Here is a 26,264-nt window from a genome sequence, read left to right as displayed (position 1 = left end):
GGAAGTCCCAAGAGCATTATTGCAAACATGACCAAAGCTAAACCAGAATTGCAAATGAGTACCGGTAATTTTACTTACATGCAATTTTTGCAAAGCTACGTAGTCCATACTTATTTGCTCCCTTTGGGAACTTATTTGGCATGGACGAGCCGTAACTGATCTGAAGACGACTCACTTAAAAAATACGCTCAGTTAATATTTAAACTGGGAGCTAAAAATATTTTTCAGAACAGTGAAAAGTCTGCATTCGTGAAACTTGTAGTGATTCAGGAAACTTTTTGACAATGATACTTGATTTTTCCAGGAAATGGATAAAAACCATTAAATTCCCGAAACGTAACACGGAAATACCCAGTAACGTTTCGGAATTTTTTTACAGTGTTGGCTAGACAGTGTTGAAAAAGACCTCCATATGATCGATGCTGCAAGATGGAGGGATAATAGTGTTTAACAGGTCAAGATGGCGAAAACTTATTGAGAAATTGGCCTGTCCTGGACTTGAGTGCAGAAAAAGAAGCCACCAAATAACTGAATTAAGTCAATAAAGTACAAAATAAGCAACCAAATTTATAAAACAAATCTATTAACACCATTAAGAGTTCCATAACGGAAAAATAATTAACCCATCGACTAGACAATGTTGAAAAAGACCTCCATATGATCGATGCTGCAAGATGGAGGGATAATAGTGTTTAACAGGTCAAGATGGCGAAAACTTATTGAGAAATTGGCCTGTCCTGGACTTGAGTGCAGAAAAAGAAGCCACCAAATAACTGAATTAAGTCAATAAAGTACAAAATAAGCAACCAAATTTATAAAACAAATCTATTAACACCATTAAGAGTTCCATAACGGAAAAATAATTAACCCATCGACTAGACAATGTTGAAAAAGACCTCCATATGATCGATGCTGCAAGATGGAGGGATAATAGTGTTTAACAGGTCAAGATGGCGAAAACTTATTGAGAAATTGGCCTGTCCTGGACTTGAGTGCAGAAAAAGAAGCCATCAAATAACTGAATTAAGTCAATAAAGTACAAAATAAGCAACCAAATTTATAAAACAAATCTATTAACACCATTAAGAGTTCCATAACGGAAAAATAATTAACCCATCGACTAGACAATGTTGAAAAAGACCTCCATATGATCGATGCTGCAAGATGGAGGGATAATAGTGTTTAACAGGTCAAGATGGCGAAAACTTATTGAGAAATTGGCCTGTCCTGGACTTGAGTGCAGAAAAAGAAGCCACCAAATAACTGAATTAAGTCAATAAAGTACAAAATAAGCAACCAAATTTATAAAACAAATCTATTAACACCATTAAGAGTTCCATAACGGAAAAATAATTAACCCATCGACTAGACAATGTTGAAAAAGACCTCCATATGATCGATGCTGCAAGATGGAGGGATAATAGTGTTTAACAGGTCAAGATGGCGAAAACTTATTGAGAAATTGGCCTGTCCTGGACTTGAGTGCAGAAAAAGAAGCCACCAAATAACTGAATTAAGTCAATAAAGTACAAAATAAGCAACCAAATTTATAATACAAATCTATTAACACCATTAAGAGTTCCATAACGGAAAAATAATTAACCCATCGACTAGACAATGTTGAAAAAGACCTCCATATGATCGATGCTGCAAGATGGAGGGATAATAGTGTTTAACAGGTCAAGATTGCGAAAACTTATTGAGATATTGGCCTGTCTTGGACTTTAGTGCAGAAAAATATGCCAACAAAATAACTGAATTAAGTCAATAAAGTACAAAATAAGCAACCAAATTTATAAAACAAATCAATTAACACCATTAAGAGTTCTATAACAGTAAAATAATTCACCAATTAAATTAAATGACATTAAAATGAAAAATATTCCTCCGACTGAATATATCAAACCGTTAACCGATATTGAATAATTTATGTAAATTTAAAATTTAAACATGACAATTAAACATGGTGTTGATGGATTCCGTATTTTTCTGCTTGCATTAATTTAGAGAACAAACAAGTCAAATGTAAAATATGGATACTTTGGCGGTTGGTGACTATACTCAACAAACGGAACGGCTTGTACCCCTATTTTCTTATCATTATTTCCATTTCAACAATGGTAAAGATTATTTTTAAGCCTTTAAAAGTTGGCAGCAGTCGTTTAAGTTTAGTCAGATTTTAAGTTTTCACCAGAACTTTGTACCAAAATTTTTCCAGTTCTCTTTCAACATATAAATATATAAATATAAAATAATGTAATAAAATATATAAATAATAACGGTTTGGTTCCGGGTTTAGTCCCGCCATAAATAACGATTTTTGGATTTTGATTCAGTATCAAATGAATAATTTTATCTTATGTGTATTCTTATTCATACTAAAAATATAATTCTACCATAATGCAATTCTATCGAAATTTAGAATATTTAATTTTTTTTTTTTTTTTTTTTTTTTTTCATTTTTGGTTGACGATAAATTAGAAAACAATGAAAATTTGCTCACAGTAATAAAATGACTGAAGAGATTTCGAATCGAAAAAAAAACGATATTTTTTTCGGTTTACATCCGGTTTCCGTTTCTGTTAAAGTAACGGGGATTTTTTTTCGGTTTTCGGTTCAATTCCGGTTTGAAACCTTTGTTTTAACCCAAAAAAATCAAAGTTTTGAAAACATCGATATGACGTGCATCGCTTTTAGTTACAGAAAATATCATCGGAAGGCCTTTTGATATCTTTTCCAAAGATCAATGAGATAAAGTCGTTAAACATATCTGTCTGTATTTTTGAATATGACGTATTTCATACCTTTTATTGCGATGAAATATAGATATCCGGACTGAGTTTGCAACACAATATCACTTGAAATATTCATCCTTTACAAAATTAAAAATATTGCCTCTGCCCGAGCAAACAACTCCAAACTATCGTAATATTTAATAATTAAAACTTCCATTGTTAAATAAATGCGACGCAAATATATTAGCAAAAGGCTCCGAGTAATATTTCAAATAATTCAAAGATAACGATCTATCCAAAGCTGTGTAATATTTCATTGGATCGCATATATTTTCTTAGCACAAGTGAGGGGAAACTTAAACACATACAACCGCGAAACGTTATCTTTCCAAAGGGTGGATGAATATAAATGAAGCCCTTTATTCTCTTGCAACTGAGTAATTTAAATTTTTAATATTCAGTTTTTGAAAGCTGGGAAATGGATTCCCCAGGAGCCATCATGGCGTGTTATCTTCAGCTGTGTTATCGGAGGAATAAATTTTAAGACGGAAGTTTTGAGAAAATTTTATGGAATCGGTTTGCAGAATATATTAATAATTTTTTTTTTATATTATTATTATTTTTCTGGTCGAATTGATTTTCATTGCAGGGGGGAGAAGCGACAGATAAACTAAAAGGCGATCGAAGGAGTAGTGGTTAATAGGTCGTGCTTAAAATGGGTTGAAAGGCAGCTGATAGTATGGAAAAAATTCTCTTTTACAGAGGTTTAAAATCCTTTTACTTACTAAAACAAAATTCTTAGTTTTTTATATAAATAGGAGAGAAGTGAAACTTAACTTTATTTTTAACCGACTTCAAAAAGGAGGCGGTTATCAGTTCATACCGTATGTATGTTTTTTTTTTTTTTGTTTTTGTTTGTTTGTCCACTCATAGCGTCTCACCCAGTGAACCGATTTTGATGATTCTTTTTTTAATGGATAGGGGATGGCTCAACTTAGGTCCCATTACTTTGTTTGACCATATTTGTTCTTTAGAAAAAAAAGTTATGGGCAAAAAACAGTACATTTTATGCAATTTCCCTATTAAATGATTAAAATGATATTGTAGCGAAGTTCGCACTTTTCATCCGTGGATAACGGTGGCTCAGTGGTAGAATTCTCGCCTCCCACACGAGCGACCCGGGTTCAAATCCCGACTAGGACAAAGTGAATTTTACTAAAATTTCGTTTCTACTGTTTCCCGTATTTTCTCGAACGTTCTATTAATTTCTATATCTTTCCAAGTCTGGAAAGTTCCAGCACTTTCTCAAGTTGTATATAAGGAGATGTAACGTTCATTCGTGGTTCTGAATAAAGATCTCGAGTTGAGACTAACGAGTATTCGCTTCATTTGGCTTTCACATTGTCTTCGCTATCTTCATCTACGCGACAATAGGAAACTCATTGTTATAAAAGTTTGGTGCCATACAACATTAATAGTAATTGTAATGATAATTTTGAATAAAGGCTTTTCTAAAGCAATACAGTGATATAGAGCCGAACTTCTTACTAGGTAGCTTCTTACTTTTACTGAAATATCTACATTTACACTAAAAAGAATGAAATAAAAAAAATTTGAAAAAAAAATAGAACCGACTTAAAAATTGCTCTAAAAAATGAAAAATAATTTTATTCTTTAAACACCATCGATAATGCTTTTAAACATAATTTTTGAAGTTGGCGCAAAAACGATAGATAAAATCATTCAGTCATAACTCAACTACAACTATAAATTTAACCAGGCCCAGTTTCTTCACTATCGCATAATTTATGCATTGATGACAACATATTTGAATTACGATATAAATGTTTCGTTCGTAATTTTGAATGCTTTTCTGAAAAAAATATGAACGAAGCATGGTTACACTGGATTTTACGTTTTGTTTTTGCGCCAACTTCAAAAATTATGTTTAAAAGCATTATCGATGGTGTTTAAAGAATAAAATTATTTTTCATTTTTTAGAGCAATTTTGAAGTCGGTTCTGTTTTTTTTTTTTTTTTTCAAAATTTTTTTTAGTGCTTAAGAATATTTTTTGATTGAAAGACACAAAAAAATTAAGGAAAAATAACAGCTTGGAAATGTATCAAGCTTGTCACTGAATAAATTTCTAATTTTGGAAAATAATAATATAATGATGCTAGAGTGATAGTGATAAATAAACATGGCAGTAACAATAAATAGTCATAAAAATAAAACGTAATAGAAAGAACAAATAATAATAATAATCATTATTATTATTATTGGTGTCCCTTTTTTCAACAATAATAATAATAATAATGACAATAATAATAGAAAAAAACGACACCAATTATTAATAATATTAATTATATTATTGATAATAATAATAATAATAATAATAATAATAATAATAATAATAATAATAATAATAATAATAATAAGATTAATGATTAAAACAAAACCAACAATATTATTGATAAAAATAAAAATAATAAGAAATAATAGTAATAATGTTAAAGCTTGAATTAAGGTAAAACATTCATCGTTGGTAAAATATTTAACATTTACAGTAGTACACTATAGTTTTAATAGATGAAAATTAACAACTATAAAAAAAATTGAACTATACTTTTCATTAATTATTATTATTATTTATTTTTTATTTGGTCACTTCGTGAATTTATGATTAAAATTTTACATTAAATGTTCGCAAGTTCCGATACTTGTGGCAACGAACAGCTGCAATTTAAATCTTAAAGGTTTATAAGCACTTAAAATTTTGAAACGGTGGTACAAGGCCAATAAAAATACTTAAAAATGTTTGAAAAAAAGTAAGCTGCAGCTGAAGGCAAATTTTTGTATTAACTATGACTGCTACGATGTAATACTACAGTGGGATAAATGTGATTTTTCTTAATACGGAAAGTGAAGGAAAAAAGTCAAAGAAAAGAAAAAAGTGAAAACATGGAAATGAGGGGCAAGATTTGGGAGACTCATGATCAAAGGAGTATCCCCACTTGCCACAAATATTAATGCTTCTGAACTTTTTTTTTCTCTAGCCCCTCAAAAGAATGTTAATGGTTACTATATTGCTATATTGTGGTGAGACCACATTAAAATAATGACCACAAAACTGCCAAAAACTGAAAATCATTTAGAGGCGCCATTTCCAAGAAGTGGGTTGGGGGATGATGAAGGAAAACGGTGGTTATATTTCAGTTTAGGGGGTTATATTACATAGGAATCTAGAAAAGTGTTGCAGGAAGTATTTTGAAGGAGGTTTTTTTTTTTTTTTTTTTTTGCTACGCAGTGTTACTTTTAGCTGTGGTTTTTGGAAACGCAACAAGTGCAAGATAAGGAAATAAACATACTCTAATCTAAAAAAAGGGCATTTGCTGTACCCTGCCCTCTCTAGCTACACCCATCAGAATGTGGATAGTTAAATTAATTTATGGAACAGTTTTAATTTTTTAATACATTTCGATTGAAAACTACTACACTGCATTATCCCAATGATGATGCTTTAGAAATTAATGATTTTGTAAAATAAATAAGCTACCCATGAATTAAATGTTCATCTGCATTCTTCTTTGAAGAAAGCAAAAAACTTATCATTCTTTGTGGTTCTGAAACAAAGAAACATGTTTCTTTCTGTTTTACCACGATCACAAAAGACAGCCCTAAACTGCATCGCTCAAATAAAGCGAACTCAAATAAAACCTGCGAGAAATCTATTTAGATAGCCCGTTAAACGAAAATTGCTCATCCCCCCCCCCTTGTACCTTCAAAAGATAAAAAAAGAAGAAAAAAAACGCCAGAAACAAAGGAGAGAAAAGCTTTGCCTCTTCTTTTTTGCATCATCCCTTGAAAAACTACATTGGATTTCGGTTCCTTTTTCGCGAAGGTAGAAAACAGGGACGAAAGCAGAACTCGAAAAAGCGCCGTCCATTTGCGCTGATCTTTTTTCAATGCAAATACTCTCAAAGTGACGTATTGTTGAATCGTTGAACACGTCTGGAAAATATCTGGTCATCGCAAGGCCTAATCTCCCCACCCCGGATATCTCCTTTTCCTGCCTCTTATTTTATTCCTGGAAAGATGAAACGATACTCACAAAATGTTGAAAAGATTTCTCCCGAGAGAGGGAGAGTGGAGTTGAGATGGATCCTAGGATTTGCTTGAATCGGTTCTGTTTATGTTGGACTACACTCGTTTTTCAGTAAAGTTTAATTCTATGACGCTTATGTCCAATTCTTTATTCTATTTCAAGTGATTTTTTTCAATTTGCAAAACCTGATCTGAGGTTTTTCTTGTTACAACTTTCCTTGTCATCCAGGGAAGTTTTATTGCAAAAAACTATTCTCTACAATGGGGTCGTTTCCAAAAGCGCAGTTTTAATTCGCTTCATGATTATCATAACGTGGAACGCTGCAGAAAAATGCGCCAAAGAGCGTCATGTGACGTCATCAAGACCACGCCTTGTTTGAAAAGTTGGACATTAAAAAAAAATTTTTTTTGCTTATTCTATCAATTTCAGTTTTCTTTCAGTCAAAAAAGTACTACTTTTGACTGAAGGAAACAACCCCATTGCAGTATCAGTGTACCCATGCGTTAGTTTACAATGCCAAATGAATGAACTACCAACGTTTTAGTGCACAAAAAGCGCAAATTACTGCAGACAAGTGTTTCGGGGTTACAAGAAGCCCCTTTTTGAATGCAAAGACGTCTGAGCTTTTGGATGAAAAGACATCCGGGGAGAGAAATATAGTGGAACAGAAGACAGCATAAATAGCAAAAATTGGAAATTGACAAAACAAACAAGACAAAACGACACCTAGAGCCGAAATTTATTACATAATTCCGCAGATTTTTCTGCGTTTCTCTATTTGTTACATTGCTTTCGTACATATTTTTTCACATCATTAAATTTATTGCTTATTAATTCGGAGTGGTTTCATTTATTGGACAATATGCATTGTTTGTGGGATTTCTTGGAAATTTATTACTTAACGGTTTTTCCTGATGGAATTATTTAATAAATTTCGGCTCTAGGTGTCGTTTTGTCTTGTTTGTTTTGTTAATTTCCACACTTTTGCGATTTATACTGTTTTTTGTTCCATCATGTTGATTTCCTCGGATGACTTTTCAACCAAAGACTCACACTTCTTTGCATTGAAAAAGGGGTTCCTTCTAACCCCAAAACACGTGTCTACAGTAATTTGCAGTTTTTGTGCATAAAAACATTGGTAATTCATTCATTTAATATTGAATTTTGCTGCAAAGAGCAAAAAAACGGAGATAAAAATCAGTATAATATTTAGATTATATCTAATTCCACGAAAATGATACAAAAAATAGCATACTTAATTCTAAAAAACAAAGTAAAGTGTGATTTACAAAAACGGTTGGCGAACTTGAGAAAGGGAAGGAATAGATGTAGGGATGAAGATAATTGTTTGTTTGAAAACCCCTGAAGAGTACACTGTTAAAAAATCAGGAAACTTTAAAATGGAGTGTTTATAGAAAAGAAAACATTTGCAGTGAATTGTACCCAAAAAAATAAACGATTGCAATGCCAAGTGATACACCACGTGACTTACAGCGCGAATCGATTGACACCGTATTTCCCTTCAATCAATGTGCCCCAACTGATATGGTAATCAGCAAAGCGACCTGCCAATAAGATGGTCCCGAATTCGAACCTGCTGCTCGAATTTTGGGTTTTTTAACTCTCGTTTATTCTACCGTAAAATTTTACAGTATAATAGGATTTTACGGTATAAGTTTCTGGCAATATGGATACCAGTAACTTCTACCATAAAATGTCTAGATTTTTTAAAACAATGTAACGGAATAAATAAACATGTTCTAACAAAATTACAGCGTTGTACTTTTTTTTTTTCATTTGCGCATAAATGTGCTTAAATTCTTGAGATTTACCACCTTAGTATGGAAAACACCACTTTGTCTAGCCTTAACTTGGGAAACAAACCATTACAACCCATTGACAATGAATATTTTTTTTAAATACAATAAAATGTATAGAAACTCATATACAATGAAAATGCATTCCACGAAATGTGAAACTGGAGCAAAACAAAAACACAGAACCAGCACCTCACACTAAAGAGCTTCTGAAGAATTTTTCATGCACAAAACTTTTGAATAACTAAATAAATAAACATACAAGTACACGCACGGCAGACAATATGCCCTTTCAGAGCTACATAGCGTGTATTTTCCTATGTACCCACGCTTAAAATTCTTGAGATTCTTTACATTTGTTAGGGAGCTACGATTTTCTAAATCTTTGACTTCAGTAGTTTTCCGCGTTGTTTTCCTTTTTCCCCGGAAATAGCACGGGGAAATTTATGCCTGAACGTTTCTGTCTCACACAGCTTGCTGACTAGAGCTGATGTTTCGTACTTTCATTCCCTCGTAGGCGAATAAGTTGAATCGTTCCGCGAGTAAGCTTAAAAGATCTGAATAAGCGATTTCTGAATTTACGAGCTGATACTGCTGCCTTTTTCTCCCCTTGAATAATGATCCGGCTTTACTTGGCATTTAGCTTTTGTACACAGGGCTTGCCTGTTGGATTGTTTGCCGTTTCGGTTGCCAGTCTAACAAAGAAAATTTGATGATGCCAGTTGGAGAGATTTCTAAAAGCTTCGCTCCAAATTTAGGTTTAATTTCGTTGGGTTGGAGCATGGGGAGTGGGGGCAAATACTCTATAATGCATACAACTTTCCTCGGCAAACAACCCAAATCACGCCTACTTATGTGTAAAAACATTAACTTTTCAAAGCCTGGGGGCAGTTGAACCTCCCTCGACCCCCCCTCCCCTAAATGATACCTAGCAATAAAATCTAACATTTTAAACTTTTTTCATTATTACATTATTCATATGGTTCCCTGGTGAGAATAAGGGTAACAATCGAAGCAAATTGCCCAAGCGACCAAGTGGCAATATTGCCTCTTAGCTAATATAAACACTTAATATATTCAAACTTTGCAATAAAAACTTGATACATCTCGTTTTGAGGAAAAATAAATGGTTAGTTTAACTATGTGTACAGGTGCTAGAAAGGTGTCCCGAAACGCAAGCCTAAGCGTGTTGACGAACGACATTCCGAATCGCATCATGTAACAATCCTTCCTTTAATATCTCAAAGTCATCTAATGAAGAAGGAGATGCCTCAGAAGAAATTTTCAATCTTTAGATGTTTGAAATAAATTATTGACTTTCTTCTAAAATTGATATGAAATGAAGAAAAAAAAATAGTCCGTTTCAAAAGTAGATGCAAATATACAACAATTATTTTTAAATGAATCAGGTAGCTATCCCAGCAATTAATTGTCTTTTTAGGACATTCTTTTGCTTTTCAAGCTGCATCTAACTTGTTCTCACCCCATTGCATTACGTTTCAGAATATTCTTTCAACTTGCAATAACAAAACGAAACATCTCAGTAAGCAGACTCGACTTATTTCGTTTCTTAATACTGAAATATATGTTTCCTTATTCCACACATCTATTTTTCAAACCGACGAAAGTGAAACGAAAACTATTTACTTTTTTCTTCCGAAAAACCCAGACCTAAACTTGTTTTTACTCCCTTCACTGGTTATTTTTCCCTTTTATCCCCTGCGAGCAAGCCGCATAAAGAACACCTCAAACCGTGCAAGTCCTGACACGTCCTCAGCCAGTTGCATTGTGGGTACGCAAGTCCCTCCCAAGAGATTCTTGAAGCATATACAGACCGACTTGTCAAAGTTTGAAATGAGAGACTTTTGTGGAAGGTATTTCTATTTCACACCTTCTGTTTATTTATTTATTTCTTCGCCATTTTCCTCTTTGTTTGTTTTCCCCCAAAACTTTCGCAGATTTTCTTCTCTCTTATTTGCACTGGAGTCGTAAAAAGCTTCGTCTCTCTTCGTGCGGAAAAAAAGTTGGAAAATATCGGTTCGAAGGGGAAAAAATGGTGTTTACAGTCTTAACTCCAAAATCGAACGGTTTCTGGGAATTTATGAATTCTGTGTTTGTATTTCTATTCATGCTTCCTTTAATTCTCGACAAAGTTTCGTCAAGCTTAAAAATAGAAGATCAAATTAATGCGTCACCCGTTTTTTGTAATTTAAAAGCGTCTTTTGACATAATTCAGAACTTAAGTCTCTAACACACGAGGCGGTTAGTTGAATCATTGTTTCGGAAAAGTTGCCTGTCAACTAGTTGACTGGCGCTGTTCACACGAGGCAACTTCGTTGCATCTACTTTTCTTCTAATAAGCCGGACTTATTCGAACATTTCCTCCACAATGCTGTGAAAACAGACCTGAGTTGATTCAACCAGTTTTCTCGTACACTGTTAAAAATTCAGGAAACTTTTATGGTAAATACCACTGCAAAATGGAGCATTTACAATACAGAAAAAATTTACAGTGAATTGTACCGAAGAAAATAAACAATTGCAGCGCCAATTGATACACCACGTGACTTACAGTGCGAAGCACATAACACTGTATTTTCCCGCATTCGACGTGTCCCAAATTGTATGGTGGGCAGCAAAGCTGCCTGCCATTCCGAAGGTTCCGAGATCGAACCTGCAGCTCATATTTTGCTTTTTTTAACTCTCGTTTACTCTACCGTAAAATTTTACAGTAAAATAGGATTTTACGGTAAATTTCCAAATTTTATTTTAAAAATGTATGTGCAGCTAATGTTTGGCAATGTCCCGATGAAAGTATTCAACTAAAAGTTGACTAAACACATTGGAATGAAAATGGTAGCTGCACATGTGCCTGATGAGTTGACTGTCGTGTGAAGGATGCCGGGCGATTCTTCCACTTTTCTACCAGGTTATATTTCCTGATAACCGTCCGTTCGAATGTTAATTCAACTAAGTAAACTTTTAGAAATCAAGTTGTATTTTCTCAATGGTCAGTAAAATTTTAATATTTAACTAAGACTTCAAAAAAAAGGCTGTTGTATATTTATTTTTTTTATAAATAGCATGGTTGGATTTGAATTTACTTTTGAACAGGTGATAAAGCACATTGAGGTATTTTAAAAGATCTGTAAACGTATTCATTAACCTTCTACATTTTAGAATTTAGCTAAATGTAAAGGGTGTCCCAAAATACTAAGCGCAAGACTTGAACTTGGCACCATTTTTGCCGTTAATTGTTTGCACCCATGGAAAAAGAACAGTTTGACAGCTGAGAGTTTAGGGTTGGTAAAAATGGAGTATTATGCTGTCATACCGCCAGTGAAATACTTCAATAACTGCATGAGGCATTTCCTAGTCGTGTCTCTCTCATTTCGGCAATCGAAAAGATCGTGTAATTTAACATCATTTGATTTCTTCTTATGGAGTTATTTGAAGTCGAAGGTCTATGCATGGCCCCACTTAATTCTTATAGGCCGCGGCAATCGCTGAAATCCATGGCAACAAAGAGGGCGCTACAGGTCACCCCTGTTTCCATTACTTTGCCATTCATTGGTTGATGCAGGGGTTTCCAGTGGCGCCTCTTGCGGTCAAAACGAGCGACTTCCAATCAAAAATATAAACAAAATTTGAAACATTGATTATGATTGGTGGATGCATTAGCTGCATGAAATGTTGACATTGATTGGTGGATGAATGAGCTGCATCAGTTTAACACAGAAAAGTCAAAAATTGTCAAGGCCCGTAAGTGTATTTAGTGGGGCCATGGTCTATGTCAACAAGCCGACAACCACCTGTGCATTTCTACGTTGCGATATTGAACACTAATAACAGTAACTGCTCGACCAGCCTCAACTTTCATTATTTTTGAAATAGCTGTTCAATAATGAAATCAATAACGATACAATAACGCGTTATTGTATCGTATTTTGTACTCCATTTTTACTAACCCTTAATTCTCAGCTGTCAAACTGTTCTTTTTTCAGGTTTGCCAACAATTTACTGCAAAAATGGTACCAAATTCAAATCTAGCGTTAATTTTGAGACACCCTTTAGAAGTTTAATAAATACGTCTTTTTTTTTTCCTCAATTTTAGCTTTTATGCTTAAGAAACTTTTGAACTCAGCTTAAACCCTGATTATAAGCCAATAAATTGACGAATTGTGTAAATAATGATGTCTTGTCTTCTTTGACTAATTATTGCTACATGCATTTAAATACTTAAAATGTAAAAATTGAATATATTTCTCTTCCTAAATACTTAAAAGATATGCATAGAGGTAGCAAGGAAAGAAAGCTTAAAATAAATATAAACTTTTCACTTAGATCATCAATTAAAGTTTTCAATTTTTTTAAGAAAAGATACTTCGATAATTTCAATGGAACAAAGCTACTTTATTTTGTTTATTACCACCTTCGTGATAGTTCTTTATGAAACTAATTAAGAAATTACAATAAAAATACCGCGTTTGGTAATTAAATTTTTCAAAACAATGCTCAAAATACTGCGACAAAAGTGTAATCATTTAGCGTTTTAATTAAGTTAGTCAGTGTTTTAATAACCGTTATTTCTGTGATGTTTTAAAGCAAATATTATTTCGGTGATACAGCCGGCTCGTCATTACGAATCTTTCTAGGAGGAGAGAAAGAATTTCTACAGGTGAAGGATATATATATCCAATGTATGTTATATCAGAAAACAAGGAAAACACCCCCCCCCCCACAAGTGGGGGCTATCCATAAACGATGTAACACTTTTTAAGAAATTAGCCCCCTTTCCCCTGTCACAAAGTGTCACGCTTCACTTTACCCCCGTCCCTTCTCTTGTCACGTGTCACACTGTTTTGCTACAGACAATTTGTTATAAAAATGTCTTATGTCATACTTCTTGTTACCCTCTCCTTCTCCTTTGTGTCACAATGTCCTATTTCACTTTACCTCTACCCTCCCCTTGTCACACATCACACTGTTTTTCACAGACATTTTGTAATAAAAAATGTGTTATGTCATACTTTTTGTTACGCTTCCCCTCCCCTTTGTGTCACAAAGTGTCACACTACAATGTATTACCTTCTTTCTCTTGTCACATGTCACGCTATTTTTTCGTAGTCCAGTTGGGTACATAAAGTGTGTTATGTCATACTTCATGTTAGCCGCTCCTTCTGCTTTGTGTCACAACTGTATCAATTTCATGACCCCCACCTTCTTTCAAAAATTGATATCTTATATCTTTTGCAGACAGCCCGATTGTAAATACAGTGAAAATCCGTTACAACGAATACCAATAAAAGTAAAGATCTGTTTCCATGAAATAAGTTTTTGGTGTCAATTTAATTTCCATTACGCAACTTGAATTCCATTCAAACGAAATTCTCGTTATTTGCGGTTCCTTGAGGTTCGTTCTATTAGGAGTTCACTGTATATTGATTTCTAAAAGGCAAGGGGGCTTTTGTCTCCTCATATCCTTCCCCTTTAAATGACAGCCTGCTATTTGGATTCATTTCAGGGCCAAACCCGAAGTTTATCAGTTCCCGAATTGTTACAAAACATTGCTGATACGTCTTATATGTTTTCAAAAATATTTTGTTTGTAAAATTAAAAAATCGGGTTGTTTTATAAATTTACTAATTTTTCTAATGAAACTCCACTTTCTCGTAACTTGAGCTTAAAAAAGCCATTCCAAAGCATTTAAAAAAAACTTTCTTCCCAACAGCCGTATACTCCTCCCAATATTTATTTATTCTAGAGTTCATCATGATGAAGTATTGGAATACTTCTTATGTTTTATTTAGATCTTTAAAGTAACTGTAAAGGTTTTTTTTTTTTTTTTCCTCTTCCTTTTCATCTCACCCTTTTCATTTCACGCAAGTGGGATAAGTACACTTCAAATCTTGTGTTCCTGACATGTTTCCTTCTTTTCAAATCGAAGCCTCTCTTATCTTAAGATCACTTCAGAGCTGTTGTAACTTGTCGAAGCTTCGAAATTTTCGGGAAAGTTCTTCTCCCAATTTCTTTACTTTTTAAACGATATTTACTACAACTTTCTTTTGGAGGAAATGTTAAGGCGGCTCATAGTTTTTTGATGGAGTAAACATTATTAACACCGAGTACGGAAAGAAACAAAAATGGGGATGTTTATATTTGGCGTCTAAATTTTAAAATGCCTCGTTGGTGTATTTCTATTATTTATAAAAAGACACGCTGAGCGCAAAGACGTTAGAATTTTAAAAAAGAATGTACTGCCTACACCGCTTTCTGATGACAATCGTAACATACCTCAAAAATCTGTAAAAAACTTAGAGCAAGTAATTATTGATTTAAAACCTAAATTTAGAACTATTTATTACCACAAACTCATACAATGTTAGTCACAAAAATGGAACATGTTGGCGTGAAAACGGTATAATAAATAGCCAAACATCATTAAAATTTCAAAATTTAAGACTAAAAATTTTGAAACAAGTTGCATTATTAATTTGAATTAAAAATAAAACATCCAGTAAATATAAATTCATAAATGTTTTATTCGCATTGTAGTATTTGAGAATGAATCTGTTAAAAGTAGTAGGTATTACGTGAAACCTTGATTTTTTCCCGAATACTGTGTTCTTGCGATGTGTTACTGTAGTCGCCGGTGAACGAAAGCTCCAACAAAAGTCATTGTGAATTATATGAAAAGTGGGTCTACATTTTTTGTGCTTAAACCAGCGATTAATAAGAATGAAGCAAAAGTTTATTGAAACACTTTTCTGGTTTATAATCAATTTCGCCGACATTTACAATCCCCCCCCCCCCCAAACCTTTAATATATCAAAAGGTATGATTGAAACTGAAAAACAGGGGGCGGGGTGAAACGTCGCCGAAACTGAAGAAGACCCATTCTTTTAATAGTTCATTAATTTCACTCCTTTTGGTGTTTTCCTTGTTTTATTAAATTTCATTAATTAACTTTTTTTTTTTTTTACTGTTGAAAGGAGGAGATCTTCAACTTCTGTTCCCTACACCTCTGAGCATAGCATGCGTACCCTATGTACCTGTTCATGAAAGAGTGTACCAAACGATATGCTCAAACAAACAATTGCACATAACTAGTTAATACTAATGTTAACAAATATATTTTTTTTTTTTCTTTTAAACTACTGTTTACTCAAAAAAAAAATATTACCACGTAAAATCGCACAAACTTCAAGTGAACTGCATACACGTGTTTCTGGGCTAGAAGTGATCTCTTTTCCAATGAAAAAGAAGTGAACATATGGATGAAAATAACTGAAAAAGCTTCTTTTGTCAAATATCTTTTCGTACATAAGCTCACCTCTTACGCATATAAAAAAAGATCCTTGTAACCAGTGTCGCTCTGATTGATAGGTCACTGTGACTTTCTAAAAACTTCCTTATTTGGCCATTTTGTCTGGCGACTCGAAAAAAGTATCATAATCCATCAAATTTTGTCTGATGATTCGTCAAAATTATCGTCCTTCGACCAACTTTGACGATGCAGCAAAATCATCATCATTAGGCAAATTTTGTCTGACGGCTTGTAAAAAGTATCATAATCCGTCAAATTTTATCTGACGATTCGTCAAAATTATCGTCCTTCGACCAACTTTGTATGACGATTCAGCAAAATTATCGTCCTTCGACAAACTTAGTCTGGCGATTCAGCAAAATCATCATCACTAGGCAAAGTTTGTCTGACGACTCGTAAAAAGTTTCATATTCCGTCAAATTTTGTCTGATGATTTGTCAAACTTATTGTCCTTCGACAAACTTTGTTTGAGGCAAAGTTTGTCTGACGACTCGTAAAAAGTTTGATATTCCGTCAAATTTTGTCTGATGATTTGTCAAAGTTATCGTCCTTCGACAAACTTTGACGATTCAGCAAAATTATCGTCCTTCGACAAACTTAGTCTGGCGATTCAGCAAAATCATCATCATTAGGCAAATTTCGTCTGACGGCTCGTAAAAAGTATCACATTCCATCAAATTTTGTCTGACTATCGTCCTTCGACAAACTTTGACGATTCATCAAAATCATCATCATTCGGAAAATTTTGTCAGACGAATCGGCAAAATTATCTCAGTTGGTAAAATTTGAAGATCCACTCGACAAATTGAGATTTTCAGCCCCTCCCAAAAATTTCAGTTCGGGAATACAAGCGGGGGGTGCTTGTATTCCAAAACACATGTATAAAATTCTCTACGATTTATTTTTGCAATATTTTTTTTTTTTTTACTTTTCAGCACAAAGCTATTCTCTTATTGCTTTTACTGCTTATTTGCTTCTCGCTAATTGGTTTATTTTCTTCTCTTAGGTTGCGCGTTCGTGAAATTCGGATCCCACTCAGAAGCACAAGCTGCGATCGGAGCGTTACACGGAAGCCAAACAATGCCAGTAAGTAAAGTAAATATCAATTTCTTTACTTCTCGGCTGTTAAGTCGTGAGTGTGTGCCACCCCTGTTGTCATACACCCTCTCCTGAACCTGCATGCTTTTCATGTCTTTAATTGTAAGTATTACGCTGAAAGGATGTGGCGACTATTGCTTCCACTCTCCACTGCCGAGCAGAAACAAAATCTCAAATTTCTTCTTTAAGTTAGGGTTATTACTTTTAAAACAACTTAGCGTCAGTTGTGGTAAAAGGGAAAGGGGAGTAATTGGAGATGAACTGTATTACCGGACTTGTGGTAATTTTTGAAACTAAACTGTTGGTGGATGAAGACCAGGTGACATATAGGAGACCTTCTGAGACGTCAGCGTGTTTTTAAACTATGGGGCTGTTTTTTTTTTTTTTTTTTTTTTTTTTTTTTTTTTTTTCAGTTAAAAGTACTACTTTTAGTACCTGAAATTTTTAGAATAGGCAGAAAATAAGTAAAACATTTACACAGAAAATACTTTTATTTTTAAAACATTTAGTTTTTAATTAAGTTTTTAAAATGTCTGATTTTTCAACTAAAATGTTTCATCGTGTGACGTCTCAAGTGATAAAGCCATCTTGAATCGGAGCGCGTGGTTGTTTTTTCTGGCGAGATATAGCCGTTTAATGATTTATTTTCATCAAGAGCAATTTATTAGCCGAACAACAATTATTGTTAGTTAAATAAAATATTCATTTGCCGAAGTTTGGCACTGTCTTGAAACTTTATTCTGGTAACCTTTAGCGATTTGCTCACTTTTGACTTCAGTAGCGAAAGTGAGAACAACTGTTGAATGTTGTTTAAGGTTATTTTTTAAAGAGAGAAAATAAGTCAAAAACTTAAAAAAAAAAGAGTAACTTACCCCATGTTTACGACCATGCTTTTTCATAAAAAAAATATTTTTGAAAAATGGGAAACAACCCAATTGTGTGTTGACGTCATTGTTTGAAGATGAATGATCAATTGAATGAATGAAAGCACAAAGGCACAGAATTCACTACAATAAATTTCAGTCAAAGTTCATCGAATAAAATTCGATTTCTTAGTGAACATCGAATATGAGTAGAATTCATAAGAACCCGCACAAAATTGCACACGCAGGGTCAAGAAAAATTTCTCATACTTGGAATGAAGAAAATGACGAAACACAATAAAATAAATTAGAACACGAATGAAATGAAACGTATTTTAACTGTTGCCACTACTATTTAGAGAAATTATGCACATAAATGATGAATAAAAACAAGGGGAGGGGACATTTTAGCTTTATATAGGGGGAAAATGTCACGAACTTTGAGGTAATTATGTTCATATTAAAAAAATAATAATAAAGTGTGAAATGGAACGACGCCATTTTCTTTTCTCTTCTTTTTGTCCCTGATTTTTCTTTTTAAAAGACTTCAGATTACATTTGCAGAATTCAGTGGGATGTATGCTACGGGTCTACAGACTTGTAGTGGTTGTACAACTTCTAAACCTTCAAAGCTGACTGTGTATAGTGCTGGTTTTTACCTACATTAACCTCATGGAGAAATAAATGAGGTGTTTTACTTTGCTCCCTAGTCTCTGGGGTAAACGTAACCATGATTTATTTCGCTAACAAACAGTCATAAAGTAAATATTTTCATACCCATTGTTAAGTGCACCACTGCTACGTTTGGATCAATTCTTAGTCGTAAAAAGATTTTAAGGTAAAAAGCTTAAAATATTTATTAAAGTGAAATCAACAAATTGTGGTCCAAAGACATTCTTATGCTAGACATCGCTATTCATTAGTGAGCATGATGCGGAACAGACAACCGCGCACCACCGCAATGGCGCCCATTTTTGAATGTCACAACCATAGACTAATAATAAGAGTAGACCGAGCTTTCCCAGACTTGCTGATGAAAAAATTGGTTCATGGATACATCATGTGACTGGTGGAAGGCTTGGCGAAAACTTTGGCGGCATGGTTGCTAGATGGCAACATTATTTATAGTTTGGCACTCGACATGTATTTTAAGACGTAATGTATTTTCATTATAATTTTTTTTTCCAGGTGCAGAGATTGAACTGTTTTTCCTTTTGTTATGCATTATTTTGGCATTAGTTTTTGATCACATTTTTCATTAACTTTTATTTCATTTGGAACTGCTACGTCAGCGTTGGCGTGAAAGTAATGGCGTAAACGTTTTGCGTTAACGCAAAATTGCACTAATCGGTATCTTAAATTGAAATTTTAGGTGAAAATCTTACCGTTTGCTGATTCTTTTTGTGTCTTTAATTGCTTAGAGAGTTATTGAATTTGAATAAAGAAAATGCACGATACTATCTAAACGAAAAATTCACTATATTAACAAAATATTTACAACTTAGAATAACAAATTTACAAATCGGACTCCATAAAAGATCATTCTTCCGTATTCCATCAATTCTATTTATTTTATTTCTCGCTCGCGTTGATCGTCTGCTACGATCAACGCCTGCTGTTGCTAGGATATCCACCAGTCCACATGGTTTGGTTTATGAGCAGCAAAAGGGTTGCCATAGCTCGGTCTACTCTTATTATTAGTCTATGGTCACAACTGAGTGAAAAATCAAGTTCTTAAAATGAGTTGAAGTTAAAGTTTTTAATTTGCGTTGAAAAAAAAGGTCCTTTTCGGTGTTTTAAGTTCATGATTTTATAGATCCACCGCACTCTGTTATTCTCAGCTTACGTTAGAAGAGCACGACCGGGAGCGACCGGTTAGTTAATCACGTGACAACTAATGATCACGTGCTCCAATTAACCAATCAACAGCTTAAAATGGTAACCGTTTAGGTAGCCGATAGATGATAGAACGTTGCGGTTTGTAACCGGTTACTTACCGGTCGACCGGTGAGGTTCGTCGAACGCAACCTCAGAGAGCGTAGTCTGGACAGAATGCTCAAAATTTAATATCTCAGTTAATCCAAAAGAAAGGAAAGTATCTAAAGTTGAAGCACCGAAATCATGTTTCTCTTCTCCCCAACTGGCCATACTTCATTTTTTCCAACTGGCTCTTTTTCAGGTGACTACCCTTCTAATTCTATTTTTAAAGAAATGTTCTTAAAATTACGAATCTAAGAATGATTGTATTTTGCTCCAAATCTTGCTCGAACCCATCTAAACAAATAAAGAATATGTTTATATTAGCACTTATGTTGAACTTAAGGCATTAAAGCATTTAAGAAATTATAATTAAATCTTGAGTTTTTGAAAAAGAAGAAATTCTATCCTCATTAAGTATTTTTATCTCAATATTTTTCAATCACAACATTACGAAAAACAACTGATATGCACCTTCTAAAATAATTTTGATGTATAATTTGAAACTATGCGCAAACTTTAGAAGCAACAGAATATGTAAGAACAAACAACTGTATTTCGAATGATATGTTAAACTTATATGCATATTTTATGTGTTCTAAAAATAATTGCGGTACATACTGTGAAATTATGCGCAGACATTAAAAAAACAGTAAAATATATAAGAACACACAACTGCGCAAAAGAAAAGTAGATCGTAGAAGCATTACACATTACTTTACAATGCATGAATTTTGTAATTTATTTTCACTTGCGAATCAATTGTTTTAGAAATTTCTTCTCAAGTAAATTTTGTATTTCATCTGTTAACAAATAATATAACCGATCTGAAATGCTTTTCATGCTGGTTGTTTCTTTTTTTCAATCGAAATCATTCGATTTTCGTAAACTGTTTACGATGCATCTGAAATGATTTCAAAAACCATTACTTCAACGAAATAACTCAGTATGCGTGTTGGATAAAAAACACTTAGAAATAATGGAATCACAAATCGTTTATAACAACTAGATTTCATCATTTAATCCAATTTTACAAATTAACCATTATAGTGGCAATAATTTTGATTTATTGCTGTAGGAAAACACGAACCATCAAACAATTGAAGCAACTATCATCAAAATTGTTTTTTGGTAAACATCAATCATTTAACACAGTGGAAGATCCATTATGGTTCTAACGAATTATGAATTATGTCTAAATTATCAATTCAAATAGAATTTAAAGAGTTTTTGAATTGTCCTATGTGAAGTTCATTTAGAAACATGTCTTTACATTAATTTGTTTTATTTGTGATTTAAAAAAAAATTTTATTTTTCTATTTACCTTCCACAATATACTCGATTGCATTTTAATAACTTCGTTGCCAAATGAAGTATGAACAACTTGGTTTTTCTGGAATTATGTTTAATTAAAACTACATAAAAGGCTACTCTGAAAGTTCCTATTTGCAAGACATTCTAAGCGTTTTAGTATTTTTAAAATCTAAATTTTCATTTTAGATTACATTTTTAACCCTATAACTTTTTAATTTTTATACTTATGAACTGAAGAATTCAAACCAGAAGAGATATTTCATCAGAGACAGCAAAGTATATGCAAAAAAATATACGTAAAATTTATGTTAATTTAAAGTACTTAGGTTAATTTAATATAAGGCAACATACAAGGGGTATTCTATAGCTTTTGCTCCTTTTTTTACTTTCGTGCATTCATTTTGCTGGTTCCATTGAAATTATGTGCAATTCTCAACAAATATTTTTTAATACCCTTTAAAGGTTCTAACTAATTTATAACAATTATATTAGTCAGTGCAAAAAAATGTCCTCCATAACTAATACTCCCTTGGTTAAATTTAAAAAAAAAAAGCAAAATATTAAACTACATTATGAAAGTGAGAAAATGACGTCAACTTTCGAAACATCAAAACCAGTGCTTTCTGAACTGGAGTCGGACTGATTTTAGGGCAAACGAGTCGGAGTTGAAGGCATTAAAAATTTCGGAGTCGGAGTCGGTCATATTCTCTCCGACTCCACAGCCGTGATTTAAACATCTTCAGTTATCTGTACGAATCTTTCAATCCCCTGAACTAACAACAATTCGCTTTGATTACTAAGGGTTGCCCCCCCCCCCCCCTAAGGGCAAGGGCGCACCCCCTCAATATTGCGGAGACCCCCTCCCAAAGGCAAGAACACCCCCAAATGAGAAAATACCCCTTTAAAAATGCCCCCGCCCTAAAAATTTCAATGGCGCAGTCATGGCAGCGCCATGACCCTTCCCCCCCCCCCCTCTACGTGGGCACCCCTGGATTACTCTAGTCAACAAGGAAAAAAAAAACATTTTTTTACCACGTGTTGAAAAACACCTGATCTTTGAGTGAAGTGATGAGCTGATTTCAAATATATTAACAGTTTTTCTCCATGATCCACAGATTTTTGTGACACACAGTTGATGTTTCAAAGAAGTGCGTGTATTCGTATGCATGATTAATACTTAAAACCTTATCAAACACGCTGCGATTGTTCATTTCTTTCTGTATTTAACATCAGGTTTCCCTGCGCCAGTTTTATTTAATGTCCTCGAAAACCTGAATCAGTGCTGTAAAGGTTCTCCTGCAGTTTTTTTTTTCCTTTTTACTAGGCTGATATGGCCTCTTGTTGGGCCTGCACAGATCAATAATAAGCTTTTTTCTATCATGTAACAATCGTCATACTTTTAAAATAAATTATGAATTTCCGAAAATAAAACAACTTAAGTGTTCACTTTTAAGTTGCTAGATTTCTAAAATCTTCAACCGGGACACCGGAATCCCCCCCCCCCTCCAGGGGCGGATCCAGAAACTTCTGTAAGGCGGGTCAAGTTTTAGTGATCAATAAAGTGGAAGAAAAACAAAGAATATTTGCACCTTCATCAAAACATAGGATATGCTCTAGAAATCCAATTATCCGAGCTCCAACTATCCGAATGGTTGATTATCCGAGTCACTTTCAGAATTTCAAAAAAATTGAATTTTTAAAATATTAGACTACCAATCTAGTGCAGGTGCAACACGAACATAATCGAGTCTGAGTCATAGTGCAATTATGTTCTTAGCTCCAAACGTAAGCACATGTACGTACACTTAGTAAGTAAAAGTGTTGACTTTTATTTAAATTAATTAAAGGCTCTTTTTCTCTAAAAATGTTTTTTTCTCTCATTTTCAACACATATAGTGACTAATTAAAATCCAATTATCCGAATGGAGTCCGGTCCCAGTTGAATCTGAAAATTGGAGTTCCACTGCTTTGCCATTTCAATTAATATTTTTATGTCATTCTTTTAAATTACCAACATATGTATTCTAAAACCATTATTAGTTTCGAAAAAAATATACATTTTTAAAGTTATTGATTGTATGCTCTTCATGGTTAAAGTTATAAAATTTTTCAAACAGCATATTTTTACATTTTGTTATAGTTAATGTGTCGAGAAATTTTTTGTTCCATGAAAACAAGAAACGCGAAAGGCACGACAATGTTGCATTAAAATTGGCACGACATTGTTGTACAAATAAGATGCAAAACATTGTAGACACAAATTTCAGAGTTTGCAATGTAAATGGAACCCTTTTACAATGCAAACAAGATGTGAACTTAAAGAGAGCGGGAATGTAAACAGCAAATTTCACTTTTTTTTAATACGTGCTTTTACCCTTTAAATTTTCCAGTCAAATTTGAGCTTAACTATTTCTTGGCATTATTTCAGTTTTTAAATTAAAATTCTTCATATTTCCTTCAGTTAGACCTCAAACGTCAATCACCACTTAAGCTTTTAGTTTCTACAAAATTGAAGTTCAACAATAATAATACAAAGTAAGGAAAACGTTTTTGTTTATTTATTTATTTTTTACAGAAAAGTTTTTCCACTAGTACTTTCTCGTACTTATTGCTAATGGCTGCGCAACAAATGAAAAATATTTCTTATCACAGGGGTGTCAGCTGACCCTTTGACCCTCCCCTGAATCCTCCCTTGTCCCCTCCCCCGACGTAAGTATTCAAAAGGGAACCAGGAATAATAGTGAACTCAAGTGAAATTTTCTGAAGACAGTGTTAATTTTCGGAAACTATGAGAAGGCTCGACCCCCCTCCCCCCACACGCACTCAGTAAAAAGTTTTGAAATATGCAAAAAAAAATTGAAAGAAAAAAAAAACATTCATTTATTCATTTAATTTTTTTTAATTTATCAGCTTCAAAATCTGTTGTTCGCCACAAACACCCCTGGCAGGTTTTTATCGTGTTTTAGAGGGTAGTTCATTCTCAAATGCCAGGGGTAATAATAAATATTACAAGCCGATAAATTAAACATTTTATACCTTACATGCAAATATTTATTATTTACTTAAGTAAGTAGAAATACTTTGAATATGGAATAAAAACTTGATATTGTATAGATGTATAATATATTTAGATGTATTTTTCATTCGGCAGGTTATTTTTTTATGTCTTTTTTGGTTTTAATGATGCTGTAAAAATCCTCACCAGCTGATTCGATATTATTTTTACAAGTCTACGTTTCAAATGACACAGCAATTATTTATTTATTTTTTAAAAGTGTTGCACCTAACAGAAAAAATCCAGTTACAGTGGCAACAATAATGTAAAAATAGCATTTAAAACCTATGTTTTAATATTTTAAATACATTCAAAATATTAAAACAAAAAGTCTTAAAATGGTTTTTGCCTGAAAACCGGGACAGTCCCGGTTCTCAGGCAAAATCCCGGTGTCCCGGCCGGTTTACTTCAGATCCCGGAAAAAGATAAATTTGGTTACGGATAACCAAAAAAAGTCTAAAAGTAAGTAATTGTGAATGATCATTTAGGATACTTAAGTACTTTGTCATTTGAAACACTGACTTTAAATAGCTTGTAAGGATTTTTACATCAAGATTAAAAGCAAAATATTGTTCAAATGTTTACTCTTCATTCGAAGTGTTTCTTCTTACTAATGTTACTTCAAATTTATCTGCTTGTGTCATTTATTATTACCCCTGGGTTAGGCTCAAGATTAATGACCATAGGGGTGTGTACTGCTTTGAAACCGGTTGAACGTTTCAGAAATCTGGCAAGCCTACTTATAAGTCAGTTTCTCCTACTGATCCGTTATTTTGAATTTTTCTGGGGGAGGGGGAGGGACGGGCAAAGGACATATACTCAGTACAAATAAAATCAAAAAACAAACGCCTGTGTAAATACATTAATTTCCCAAAGCCGAAGGGAGGGGGGATTGCACCCACCTAACATCTTTAAATAACGGACCTGCTATCTTAAATGATTCAAAAACCTTTTAAAATGCAGTCATTTTCAAAAAACACAGAAAAAAAGTACAGAAATAAAGAACAGATTTTGAAACGCTTTTTAAATATTTGAACACTCGTTTTTTTTCTAATTATATTACAAAGAACATCGGATTAAATATGCTTTACTTTTTTCGGGAGAATTTCATTAGTGGCATTTTTTGCATCAAAGATTATTAAATACCATGACGTGAGGTATAAAAAAAAATCCTACCATGTCAGGTGAATATGAAAATATGAATAGTTATTTAATTAAAGACCGCTTCGATTTTGAAATTGAAACAAAAATAAAAGAAGACAACCCAAATAAATTTAATACAGAAAAAAAAAATCCCGTCTCCTACGAAAGCTTTAGATAAAAAACACCACAAATAAATGAAAAAGGAAAATTTCCTGGCGAAGCTAAAAACTGCAAATAAAAAAAAAGCTCAGCAGGGGAGGAAATTTAATACCGGAACTTTTGTAAGAAATAAGATCAAAGTCTCATTTTTCGCTGACGTTTAGTTTATATAAATGTATACGCAGAAAAAAGGTAGGGCATGGATGTTAAAATGAAAAACCGTAATAAAAACAATTTTGAAAAGGAAAAAAAAACTTGCAACGAATGCGCGTTTAACCGACTAAACGTTTTCGTAAAATGCTATGCAATATTCCCCATACAGGTTTTGGCGTTTCTTTGGAAGCATTCAATTTGGAAAAAAAGAGGGGGGGGGGTTGTGTGTTGACGTAATGCTGACTCGTGCTCTAATACAGGGAATTCCTTTTTTTAAGACTGTCGAGGGCAAAATAATTCAAGTAAAATGCAAAAGAGATGCAAAAGTTTTGCTTCTGCTGAAATCGCAGGAAAATACTGTAACCGAATTCCAGAATTAATTCCGCGTGGGCTTAATTTTTTTTTTTTTTTTAATTTTTTGGTGCACTGTATTGCGAATATTGCTAAGTTTTTTTAATAGTGAAAAGTGTTGAATGGTGAACTGATATCTAAATTGGGTTGGGAAACTTGGCTTTTAA

At 33.4% G+C, this 26,264-nt stretch overlaps 1 protein-coding gene across 2 annotated transcripts in view; it reads left to right on the top strand.

The window, feature by feature from the left end:
• LOC129226474 (CUGBP Elav-like family member 4) overlaps positions 1-26,264 on the top strand; it is a 568,366-nt gene that overhangs the window by 391,194 nt on the left and 150,908 nt on the right. For both annotated transcript variants that reach the window (XM_054861084.1, XM_054861083.1), the window contains exon 3: positions 16,991-17,070. In XM_054861084.1, the coding sequence (XP_054717059.1) occupies positions 16,991-17,070 (80 nt within the window). The remainder of the gene's footprint in view (positions 1-16,990; positions 17,071-26,264) is intronic.

This window comes from Uloborus diversus, chromosome 7, assembly GCF_026930045.1.
Source record: "Uloborus diversus isolate 005 chromosome 7, Udiv.v.3.1, whole genome shotgun sequence".
Classification (NCBI taxonomy): domain Eukaryota; kingdom Metazoa; phylum Arthropoda; class Arachnida; order Araneae; family Uloboridae; genus Uloborus; species Uloborus diversus.
The sequence above is the reverse complement of the archived record's forward strand: the minus strand, read 5'-3'. Positions and strand labels throughout refer to the sequence as shown.